This window comes from Candoia aspera, chromosome 1 (assembly GCF_035149785.1).
Source record: "Candoia aspera isolate rCanAsp1 chromosome 1, rCanAsp1.hap2, whole genome shotgun sequence".
NCBI classification, from domain to species: Eukaryota; Metazoa; Chordata; class Lepidosauria; order Squamata; family Boidae; genus Candoia; species Candoia aspera.
This window is the reverse complement of record NC_086153.1, coordinates 25071132-25083495: the sequence shown is the minus strand read 5'-3', so window position 1 is coordinate 25083495 and position 12364 is coordinate 25071132. Positions and strand designations below refer to the sequence as shown.

The 12364-nt window shown below is 40.3% G+C and overlaps 2 protein-coding genes across 8 annotated transcripts in view; one reads left to right on the top strand and one right to left on the bottom strand.

Moving 5' to 3' along the window:
- HMBOX1 (homeobox containing 1) overlaps nucleotides 1–994 on the bottom strand; it is a 139225-nt gene extending 138231 nt beyond the window's left edge. For all 7 annotated transcript variants that reach the window (XM_063300793.1, XM_063300837.1, XM_063300818.1 and 4 more), the window contains exon 1: nucleotides 691–994. The gene's annotated coding sequence lies outside the window, so the exon portion shown is untranslated. The remainder of the gene's footprint in view (nucleotides 1–690) is intronic.
- Nucleotides 995–1215: 221 nt separating this feature from the next.
- INTS9 (integrator complex subunit 9) overlaps nucleotides 1216–12364 on the top strand; it is a 64185-nt gene continuing 53036 nt past the window's right edge. The window contains exons 1-2 of the mRNA XM_063300755.1: nucleotides 1216–1340; nucleotides 6381–6508. Coding sequence (XP_063156825.1) covers nucleotides 1332–1340; nucleotides 6381–6508 — 137 coding nt within the window. The 5' untranslated portion in view covers nucleotides 1216–1331. The remainder of the gene's footprint in view (nucleotides 1341–6380; nucleotides 6509–12364) is intronic.

Sequence of the window (12364 nt, the reverse complement as noted above, 5' to 3'; positions counted from 1 at the left end):
GTAGCCCAAGATTTCCAGATGCTTGGGAAAATCCAAAACGAACACAACAGATACTATCACTCGCTACTTTTCCCCTGAGTAATAACTAATTCAGAAGAACTGTTATCACCGTTTGTAAAGGTTCCCCCCCTCCAAAAAAAAAAAACCACTTTGGAACACAGATCAAAACCACCATTACTCAAAAAGATTGCAAAAGCCTTCATCCTATCTCTGCCTGTTCATAAAGAGTAGCTAAACTGAGGTAAGAGATAACTGATCTGTGATAACGCTACTCATCAAACGGGGGGGAAAAACTGGCTGCCGTATCCTCAAACTTCTGATCGCCGAAATAAAAATAATTGTAAGAAATAAAAATAATTATAAGCTCTTATAATTATAAGTGCTTGTTTAACAGGATCTCGCCCTTCAGCTGCGAAGAGAAAAGCAAAAAAAAAAAAAGAAACATTTTTCTCTCGTCCTCTCTCCACTCTAAAATTCTCAAGCCCTCACAAAGTCACTCGGGATGCGTTTCGGAAAGAAAGACTCACCCCTCTACTCCCAAACGGTCAAAAAGGAAAGAAAAAACCCAGTAGCCCGATCAAAACAAAAGGAAAAGACAGACCCTCTCCTCCTCCTCCTCCTCCTCCGCACGGTCGCCCTTCGCTCCCGAGCAGCCCAGATCGTGCCCTCCGCCGTCAAAAGGATACTCACGTTTCGGTTCTGGCTACTTTTTTCTCCACTTGACCATTTAGAAGCAGAAGTTGGGGGTGGCTCCCAAATAGGAAAAGCAAAGAGATTTCTTTTTTAGGGGACCCTGCAAAATAAAATGAAGAGGAGCTCCAGGGGGTGAATTGCTTCAGACTCCCAGGCTCTGCTTCCCCTGAACCCCCAAGGAAAGGAAAAAAACCCTCCCACTTCTTCCTGCTCCCTTTTGGGCTCAATCAGACCAGACTGACTGCCTTTGTCTGTCTGACAAGCGCCATGTTGATATCAACATCCAAGCTCCCACCTGCTGCAGCTGTGAGACCCTGGGACTTGTAGTTCCTTCTTCCCAAGGGTGAGAAGATAAAGTGGGCTGTCCAGGACTACGACTCCCAGAGACCTGCGCTAAAACTGCCACACCAATGGCTAACAGTAAACTGGAGAGTGATGATGAGGGTGAGAAAAAACTACGATTCCCATCGTGCTTTCCGGGTCGGTGAAGCTATGGCTACTCATGACATCATTGAGGGATGGGAGCAGGGAATAAGAGGGCGGGCTACAGCAATAGACTACACGTCCCAGGATGCAATGCAAGAGGTTTAGACCAGGAAGGAGAAGCATGGTCCGCCGTAAACAGAGCCGGGTAAAGCATGAAGCTGGTGAGTTCAATGCATTGTTGGAGGGATTTGATGAAGGAGGTTGGAGGACGGACGCGAGGGGCCACTTAATTTTTCTCTCCTATACTGCAACTCTGGGAAGAGGGCTTTCAGTTTCTTATGTTCCGTTTTCGTTTTGATTTGATGAGTCTTAATTAATTTTAACCATTACTACCTTTAAATCCAAAACTATGCAGGCAGACTCAAAGAAAACTCCAGTGATTTTTTAAAAATACTTTGGTGTTGAGGCCATTCTTGGAGACAAACGAAATTTGTTCAGAGCTGAGTTTCATGACCTGTTTCTGGCCCTGCAGGCTTCAGCTGTGAAATCATTGAAAACCAACGAAGAAGGCTATGCATTTTAACCCACACGTTTTATTTATTTAAATTATTGCAAATTTTTGCCTTTCAGAAAACTTTCAGAAAATGGAGACATGCATGTTTATTTGTGGGATAACTCTAGGACAACTGCTTATATTTTTTTCAGCCAACTTCATTGTTTTTAATTATCGTTGGCTTGATTATAATGTTTTTATTTTTGACTCTGACCCCCACGCACCTCTTGATTATTATTTTATTTTCGACTCCCACCCCCAGCTACCCCCACCCACCTCTGTGTATTTCTGGGAGAAAGAATGGTATAGAAATAAAAAGAAATAATAGATGTCTGATAGGCAGAAACCTTTCCTTGATTTCCTTGTGTTATGACATAACATTGAATTAAATGCTAACAGTTATAGGGACTAGGCAGAATTCAAAAGCTGCAGGAAATGTCTGCCTCTTTCCATGTCCTCAGTAAGTGTTGTAGTCTTTTCATACAGCTAAAAACAAGAAAATACAGTTTTTGACTGATAGCAGATGTATTCACACAGGCAAGTTCAGTGAACTTTTATTAGTCAACAAGTCAGTTACATAAATGTTACTCAGATATATTGTGCAGAATGCATTGAAATATATTCTTGTTCTGGCTGGGACTGCAGCAATAAGCAGGTGGGGAAAAAAGAGCAAGACAACCAAATTAAGTGCCAAAACTCACTGCCAGGCAAAAACTTTTTAGTAGACAAAAAAGAAACAGGAGTCAGATGAAGGCCTGAATATCTGTAGGGCACCTCGTTTTGTACCATTCTCTGTTTCAGAGCCTAGTGTTTGTTGTGAGACAAACTTCTTTTAATTTGAAGATGATAGGATTTTGTCCCCAAGGACTACAGATCAGTTGGCAAAGCTGATGATAGCCATGAGTACGGCTCCTTCCATCACACGGATACTCATACAGTTTCTTACTTTGGCTGATGGACACAGCTGGAGCTGTGGGTTAGCATTATTGGATAACTGTCAATGTCCATGCCTTAATAGTGGCCTTGCTCTACTGCTCTTCCTCCTTCCTGTTGTTACTTGTTCTTCTAAGAAAGGAGCTCTAAGTTCTGGAAAGCTGCAATTTAAAATTACTGCCACAAGATATAAAAGTGCACTATTAAACACCAGATACATTGGACATCCAACAGATGAGAGCCAGTCATCCTTTATTGTTCCATTTATATAACATTTTTCCTCTTGGAAGCTCTAAATACATATGATTTTCCTGCAAGAGGGAACCTTACAAAGACAGCCCAATGATACAGGTTGGACTAAGAGAGAGTGATAGTTCAAAGTCAGCTAGTGAGATCTATGGTTGAGTGGAGATTTGAAACTTGGTGTCCCTGCTCCAAGTCCACACTTAGCTGCTACACTGCACTGGCTGTCTTGCCAGCTAGATTGCAAAGACTCTGATTTTCTGGTTTTGATCTCACAGGCTTTGTATTAATGGCAAATCAGAACTATTTTGAAATCAAGTATACTTTCTTACTTTAAACAAAAACCTGATGCTGAGGTCACTGTGAACATCTCCTTTGCCACCTGCATTATATAAATAACACATAGGCCTAACATGCAAATCCCTGGAAGCCTTTCAGGAAAATTATTATGGCGTAGACATGCCCCTCATTTTTCATTTGATATTAAAAAACATCAAGCGTTTATAATTTTAGTAATAATAAAAGTACTTTCTAGGTGCTATTCAAAGTTAGACATGTGTTTTTGTTTTGTTTATTTTCATTTAATAAAAACTTTGAGTGTCAGATCAGGTGATAAAGAAGTTAACATTTCAGGTTTAATTCAGAGTGGTAGGCGGCAGTATTATAACCGAAACTCTCCCCATGACCCAAGTTCAATCCCAGCAGAAGCTGGATTCTCGGGTAGCCGGCTCAGGTCGACTCAGCCTTCCATCCTTCTGAGGTTGGTAAAATGAGTTCCCAGCTTGCTGGGGAAGGTGATGACTGGGGAAGGCAATGGCAAACCACCCCACTATAGTCTGCCGAGAAAACATTATGAAAGCGGCATCCCCCCAAGGGGTCAGATATGACTTGGTGCTTGCACAGGGGACCTTTCGCCAAATATTTTTAACAAAATATGTATTGATTAAAAGGGACGCGGTGGCGCTGCGGGTTAAACCGCTGAGCTGTCGATCGGAAGGTCGGCGGTTCGAAACCGCGCGGCGGGGTGAGCTCCCGTTGCTCGTCCCAGCTTCTGCACACCAAGCAGTTCGAAAACATGCAAATGTGAGTAGATCAATTGGTACTGCTTCGGCGGGAAGGTAACGGCGTTCCGAGTCGTCATGCTGGCCACATGACCCGGAAGTGTCTATGACAACGCTGGCTCCAAGGCTTAGAAACGGAGATGAGCACCGCCCCCTAGAGTCGGATTCGACTGGACTTTACGTCAAGGGAAACCTTTACCTTTACTTTACTATGTATTGATTACATCATTTTTATTCCTTTTTAGTGAATTACACCCCCTTTTAGGGAAATTCAGACCAACAAATAACATTCATTGCATTTTAAAGAGGCTAGCATATTATAGTTTTGCTCAAGTATAGGCTGTTCATTTACAGTATTTATTTATGCCAATGCTTTTGTTGAAAAGCTCCTTGGGAAGTTTATAGACACCAAGAAAAGGATATAGGGAGGAAGAAGAAAAAAAGCAAGAAAGCACTGGTTCATAAAATGTATTCTGTTCAGAAGTAAATCTTACTGGTTTAAATAGGACTTGCTCCCAATCCTGAGTATGCCCAGGATTGCAGCCTAAATGTTGCATCCCATTTAATGGCTGCAGTTTAAGTCTAGTACAGTAAACCTATTATGTCTTTCCATGTGTTGTTTATTTGAAATGAAATATATGACTGCTCCCATTTTGTGGTTCTTGGTGGCTTATGAATATCTAAAATCCAATTTAATATTCCATATAGCAATTAAACCATCAAAATATTGCTAGCATAACAACATCTAAACTAAAATATCTTGGTATAAAGATGTTAGAAACCAACCTCCTAAAGCATAGCAGTCTAAACCCCACAACAAGTTGTTCTATAGTATAAATTTTGCTACAGAAAAAGCAGAGTTAGCTATTGATGTTAAATGTATCTGTAGCCTATACCATAATAGGCCTGCAAGTAATTTGCGCTTAAGCCACTTAAGTCTAGATACACCATATTTCACACCTTCAGTTGTGTTCAGAAACCAGCTGGTAACTAGTGTAACTGTTTAACATGGGAATGATAAATAGAATTACTGTTTTTCATTGTTCAAAAATTTCATAAGCCATAACAGATCAGAAAAGAGTGAAAGGCTTTGTTTTGTTTTTCTGATGAACTTGCTCATTGTTTGTGTTCTACCTCTCATCTCAGACTGATTTAACCTAAACTGTCTTAGGTCCTAATGTGTACTTTTCCACTTTATCTTCATTCTTGGCTTTGTAATTAGGCTTTTTTCTCACACATACACACACACACACACGCTTGTATACACCCATTTGCTGCAATTAAATATGCTGATGATGTGGGAATCCCTGAGAGTTCTCCGGAAGTGCTGAACGAACTTGGACTTGGGCATTCTTCTTCCTCATCTCCTTCTCAGAAGATAGATAATGCTTTCCCCTTAATGTCAATGTACCATGTCTACATCTATCAATAGCTCTTAATGGGTCTGTGCCCTTTCCTCTTTCTTGTCCATATCTCCAAGTCCAAGCGTGCCCAGATGTTGGAAACATTCAGTGAAGGATCAAGATTCTTGATCTTGTTTCCTGACCTCTTTCTCCAGCTGAGATCTTGAGCAATAATCTTGGGGATGACACTTCTTGAATGTCACTGCTTCTGCTAATAACAGCTGGTGAATCTGCTTCCATATATCCTGGATGTTTTTTGAATGATCATTCTCTACTTGAATGTCTAATCCCAGCAAAATTGACTGAGAAATTTTCTTCCCAGAAACTGGACAGTAAATGGCTCGTTTCAAACCATCGCACCAGCATAGCTGATCAGAGTCCAGGGTTTTATTTATTTATTATTCAAATTTCTATTACTTGTTTTGGTGTCACAAGTACAATTGTACTCAGTGCTTTCGGCATTTCAGGGGCCTCCATTGCTGTTCAGTGAAGTATAGCACAGCTTGATGCATATTAATTTAGGAAATGTTAATTATACTCTAGCAGGCTTTTTTTTAATTCGTTCAATTGTGTCTGATTCTCAGAGACTGCTTGGACAAGTCCCTGCAGTTTTCCTGGCAAGGTTTTGCAGAAGTGGTTTGCCATTGCCTCTTTCCTAGGACTTTTCTAGGAATTTTTTTCTAGGATTGAGAGAGAATGACTGGCCCAAGGTCACCCAGCTGGCTTTGTGCCTTAAGCAGGACTAGAACTCACAGTCTCCTGGTTTCTAGCCTGATGCCTTAACCACTGCACCAAACTGGCTCTCCTAGTTGTGATAAATAGCCACTAACCAAAGTCCAGTACATGCTAAGAAAACATACTGTACAATAGTAAAAATTATTTTGCTTGTATCCAAAGGAATGGGCAAAAGTTATCATCTAGTAATCTCTAAATATTATTAAAATATTAAAATAATATTTAAACACAATGAGGATTCTTAGATAGTATCAAGCCTCCTTCCTGTCTTTTGAGTATACTACTACTTCCCCTAATACTAGCTACTTAATCTATCTGATCTTATTTTTTTAGTACTGCTTGTCTGGGCATCCGACTTTACCATGCAACGTGCTCAAGTTCAAATCTACCACCATCATGTTGGATTCTGGGCTCGATATGACCTCAACTCTCAACTTTCTCCCACTGACTTTGGCCCAGAGGTACACCCCGCTGTTTTGTGTGTCTCTGTGTTTTCCCCACTCCTGTTTTGCTTTGTGCTTCATAAACGTTTTGGGGGAGGAGGAATGAAGTGATAGCATTGTTGGAGAAGGCCTGGGGTAGGTTATAGGAAAGGAGTTTAAAATGAACATGCAGCATCATCTGATAGCATAAAGAGTTTGTCCACTTAAAAATTCCCTTTATCAAAATAACGTCCTTTGGCTCAGTAGACAGAAAGCATTTTATGGATTTATCGATCTGGTTTCCAGATAATTTATTCTAAGCTTTGCTAAAGTATTGCAGCAGCAGCTCAGCACAAGTGAGGTCACAGACCTGTCCTCTTTCTGGCTTCTTCATGCAAGAGGAGATAAATGGGAGGTAAATGTAAAGTGCAAGCATGCCAGACATATATTTTCCCCAGTTAACCACCTGTGTTGCAGGCTGTTTGTTGTAGCAGAAGCAAGGCTTCTTAATGATTCTGAGTTTGGGGATCCTTTGCCACTTTTTATTACAAAAAGCAAGCAAAATGCATGTCACTGTGGTGCTAGAGAACAGTCAGAAGACACTAGGGCTATGCAGAATTTTTGATTCAGAGGCTAAAAGGTGCTTAAGAGTGGGTGGAGGCCCAAATAGCACCTATCTGCAACCACTACTTTTCCTAGAGTAGCGCAGCAGCTGTGGAAGGCATGAACCCAGGAAGAGATGCAGCTGCTTCAGGAGTTGCAGGCAGATGTTATATTTGCGCCCTCTTGTGTTCCAGAGCACTTTTTTTTCTTTTAAATTCAAAGTTTTGCATAGCCTTAGAAGATATATTTTTTGGTAAGGAGACTTCATCTAAATGGGTCTTGGTCTTGTCAATGCCCAGTAGCCTATAATGGAGAAGAAGCTAGAGATGTATTTTATAAATAGGCAGTATGGTCCCTACAGACACCCAAATACCTACAGACTTCAGCAAGGCCTCCTTCCCCATCTAACCTCAAAAAAATATTCTTTTAATGCTGCAACACAAACTTATAGCATCCGCTTTATTTTAAAGAATGCCTCTGGGGCCCACCTAATATTCTAAAAAATAAATATGGTAAGTGGCTGCAGTTCAGTGCATTGTTGGAAGTGCACCCATCTGCCAAGGATAATGGATCCCGGCCATGAAGGAGAGGGCTGAAGGAGACAATAGAGGCAAAACGCTTGGTTGCCTGCTCAAAAATGGTTGTGAGAGTAGAGTCCCTCCATGGCAGCCTTTTTGTGAAAATCTTCATGACCTGTAATTCCAAATATGCTTGCCAGCTCAAACCAATAGATACCCCAGCATTCCTTTGACATTCTTGAATCATAGCCTCAATTATTGTACTCCTTGGCTACCTATCAAAAAAAAATGCAGCACTATGCTGAAAGGCTGACAAAGCTTGATTAAAAAGTTGCCATATCTTTGCTATAAGTGTTACCAGTTTGTCCCCAAATTTTTCCTGAAGTCTAAGACATCTGAAACTGCTCTCCTGACACCATTTTTTTCCTTATCTGTTCCTCAAGACTCAGCTCTGTTTGTATACAGGAGCACATTATTGGTTCCACTGTCAAATAGCTTTTATTCTCAGGGCATTAAAATTTACCGTAGGACATAAGCAGTTACATGCCTTATATTGAGCTGGATGTAATAACATTCAGCATCTGTGTTCTGCCTTCTGGTACAACCTCTCATCTTGACCTTCTATGTAACACTCTTTCAGGGATTTGAAAAGGGCTGTTATATTTATTTCTTATTTTTATTATTGTTGGATTTAAGTCCTGACTTTCCCCCAGGATCAGAAGAAGACCTACACAGCACTCCCTACTCCAATTTGATCCCCACAGTCACCTAATGAGCTTCCATGGTGGATGTCAACCTGGGTCTCTAGATCTAGTCCAGTCCCTTAACCCTTGTCTCGCACTGGTTCTCATCTCTCTCTTTAGTCATTTTTTCTCACGGTTCTCTTAATCGCTCCACATAAAACTTAGTTTCCAGTTCCTTAATCATTGTCACTGCCCTTATCTGCATCAGTTCCAGTTTTCTGTATCTTCTTTAAAATGTGGTGCCCAAAGCTTGACAAGGCTCAAGGCTAGGTTTGACCTGTATAGAATATAGCAGAGCAGTTGCTTCCCATGATTTGGAAACTATGGTTTTATTTTTGCTCTCTAAACTGCATAAACCGCGCGGCGGGGTGAGCTCCCGTTGCTCGTCCCAGCTCCTGCTCACCTAGCAGTTCGAAAACATGCAAATGTGAGTAGATCAATAGGTACCGCTTCGGCGGGAAGGTAACGGCGTTCCGAGTCGTCATGCTGGCCACATGACCCGGAAGTGTCTATGACAACGCCGGCTCCAAGGCTTAGAAACGGAGATGAGCACCGCCCCCTAGAGTCGGATTCGACTGGACTTTACGTCAAGGGAAACCTTTACCTTTTTAAACTGCATTGCTTTTTTGCAGCCAAAACACACTGGTAACTCATGCTAAGCTTGTGTTCTTCTTTCACAAGTGGTAGTATTATGCCAGATATCCCCATCCTACACTCACATTTGCTTTCTTCTTCTTATGTGTAGAACTTAATAGTGTATTTATTTACTTATCATACAATATTTGTACCCTACCTTACTCCTGAAGGACTTTTGATAGCACACAGCAGCACAAAAACCAGAGATTACGAAAATTACAAAAGCAAAGCAAAAACAATGAAATTCCTCTAATCAAAATACTTAAAATATATGCCTCCAATCAAATCAACTGGGGCTGAATGTAGTTTTTACCAAATGCAAGAAGGGTAGGAGCTGCCCATACCTTTGTCAGGAGGGTATTCCAAAGAGTGAGGGCTGCCATAGAGAAAACCTGGCATTCGGTCCACCCCCCACCTTGGTTCTCATGAGGGGTAGAATTCTCAGTACGCTTTCCCTAAGCAACTGGACCAGATGGGCAGATTTAATTCTGGCAAGTCACTGCCCAATGTATCCCAGTGCTGCACTTTAAAGGGCTTTAAAGATGATGACCAACTCTTTGAATTGGGCCCAGAAGCTTACTTGCATCCAAAACAGCCATTTTGATATTGGTGCTACTCAGCCACTGGTGGGACTTTGCAGCTGGTACAAACTCTAGCTTGTGTATTTTGTACCATCTGCAGCTTCTGAGTTGTCTCCAAGGGCAGCCCCACATCAAGCACATTGTAGTAATCCAATTGTTGCTGGTTACAGCATGAATTGCTGTCATCAGGACATCCTGGGCCAAGTAGGGTTGAAACTGGCATACCAGCCAAAGTCACAGCTTCCATCTGCTGCCTGAGCAGGAGTGAGAGTCCAAGAGGATCATCAAGTCACAAACTCCCTCATTCAGGGAGAACACAATTCCATCCAGAGTAATTACCAGGACCATGTGATCAGATGGCTTTATTAAATAAACATCTTTTATTTTCAGGTCATAAATCTTTCATGATAATTTTATTTTTTCCTATTATGTAGAGTATTAGCTATCCCATCCAGTTTTGTATCAAATCTTAATCCAAGTCATATGAAAATGTAGAAGACTAGTATGCCCAGGACCAAATCTTATGCTATTGTGCTTGACACCCCCCTCCAATTTGAGGGCCCCCCAGTCTCTTAGTAAGGTTTTTGCCTAATAGACATGCTGTCCAGCTCATTCTTAATTAGCCTGATAAACAGAATGTTATGGGATACTTTATTAAACTCTTGGCTGAAGTTAAGAGGCACCATGTCCACAGCATGCTGACAATCTACTAAAGGAGTTACCTGATAAAAAATAAATGAGATTAGTCTGACAAGACTTGTTCTTGAATAAATCCATGCTGATTTTTAGTAATCTCTCATAGTTTTCAAGGTGCTAACTTTGAGTTTTGTCAGTCTGCTAACAGGACCTGCACCTAGTGCCCCCCACCTGAAATATGTCCATCTACAGAGGTAGCCAACCTTCCCTTATATAAATATAAAAGCATTCCATCCATCCATCCATCCATCCATCCAACAATTAGCTCCACAGAGCTCTGGCCTTCCTAAAACTTCAGCAATATTCATTTTTTCTAAATGCCTGGAGATGGTATAGATACCTTTCGAGGAAAAAGTAATAACTGTCATCTTTTGCTAGAAAAAAAAATACCTGGGACATGGGGTCTATTCAGAAGTGGCATCCTCTATTATCAGGAGTGAGGATTTGGGAGTCTCCACTTTCAGTCCAGCTAACCACTTTGCCACACTGGCTTTCTTATGTCTCATGAACATATATGTATATTATATTGTATTACAAATACTGTAAGTAAGAGTAAATTAATAATACACCATAAGGGCTAGAAACATTTTTTTTAAATGAAAGTGCAGATTCATAGAACTTCAACCAGAATTCTTTGTAATCCTATAGAAGTGGGGCATACCTGAGCATGACTTATCCTGGCCATAGTAAATTCAAAATTAATGTATTCTCCTGCAAGAAAAAGTAGATATAAGTTCTGGTTTGTAAGGAACATAGTTGCACCTTTGATAAAGCCTGTATGTTCTGGGATAGAAGTTGATCAGTTGAAACTACTTTTGTAAGAAAGTGAAAGACAGATAAGTTGAAGCCCAGTTTTTGGGAGGTTGTTAACCTTTCTTGACTGAGAGAAGCTACACAGCTGCTTGGAAGACCTGGAGGACCAGGTTAGAGACAGAATGTCATGGAGAGAATCTATGTGGTCACTAAGAGTCAACATCAGCTTGATGGCACAAAATCAGTCAATCAATCACACAGCTGTTTGTTTTATTTATGAGATGGGTTGAACTATTTGGAATTATTTTATTATAATGTCAACAGTCCATCAGTAAGAATTGTTTTATTTGTATAGCTTCTAGTAAAGAGCCTCAATATCATAGGAAACATAGCTCTCTCCCACTGCTCATTTACACATGCTTAATCCATTGGGAACAGCTTGTACTTATAAATACAGAACATAAAATTCTTTAACCAAGCCCTTAAACACTCTTCTGTCTTTAAAAAAGCCTCTCTAGAGATGCGTTGTAAAAATACAATGTAGTATTTATATAATACAATATAATGTGTGCGTATACATATACATCCATTCAATCGTGTCCGATTCTCAGAGACTGCCTGGACAAGTCCCTGCAGTTTTCTTGGCAAGGTTTTTCAGAAGTGGTTTGCCATTGCCTCCTTTCTCGGGCTGAGAGAAAGTGACTGGCCCAAGGTCACCCAGCTGGCTTTGTGCCTAAGGTGGGACTAAAACTCTAGTCTCCTGGTTTCTAAGCAGAATCTTGTAAACTGCCAGGAATCTTGCTGGAGTGCAGTAGTCTGTAAGAATAATAAATAGATAATTGCTATAGTTATGAACTCCTATTTTTCTGCTGCCACTTTCTTCCTCCCTTTTTAGTATGCAATGACGTGCCAGGATAGTTTGGGATAATTATATTTATCTCTTGTATCCAAACTGGGAGACTATTGTTAATAGGCTTGGAACAGTTCACGATCCTAATCTAGAGTTCTAAGTTGGTTTACATACCTTACTTTCTTTGGAACTTTTCCCCTCTCAAAACATCATAAGAAACTGATTCATTAATAACTTCCTGAGTTAAAATGATAAAAGGATGGAAGATGTAGCTAATATAATTTTCATAATTTTTTTAAAAGATTTGATTATATATATTTATTCTATATATAATTGAACTCTTCTGGAATTTGATTTAAGGTAAATAGGATAAGCTATAATCCAAAGGCTGCAGCTTTCCATTGTTCATATAGCATCTGTAATATATTTTAATAGAATGTTATTGAAAATTCCTAGAGTACCAAATTCATTGGTTGAAGGTATATTTATGAACCTATTTACTAAGGAAGTTTAAT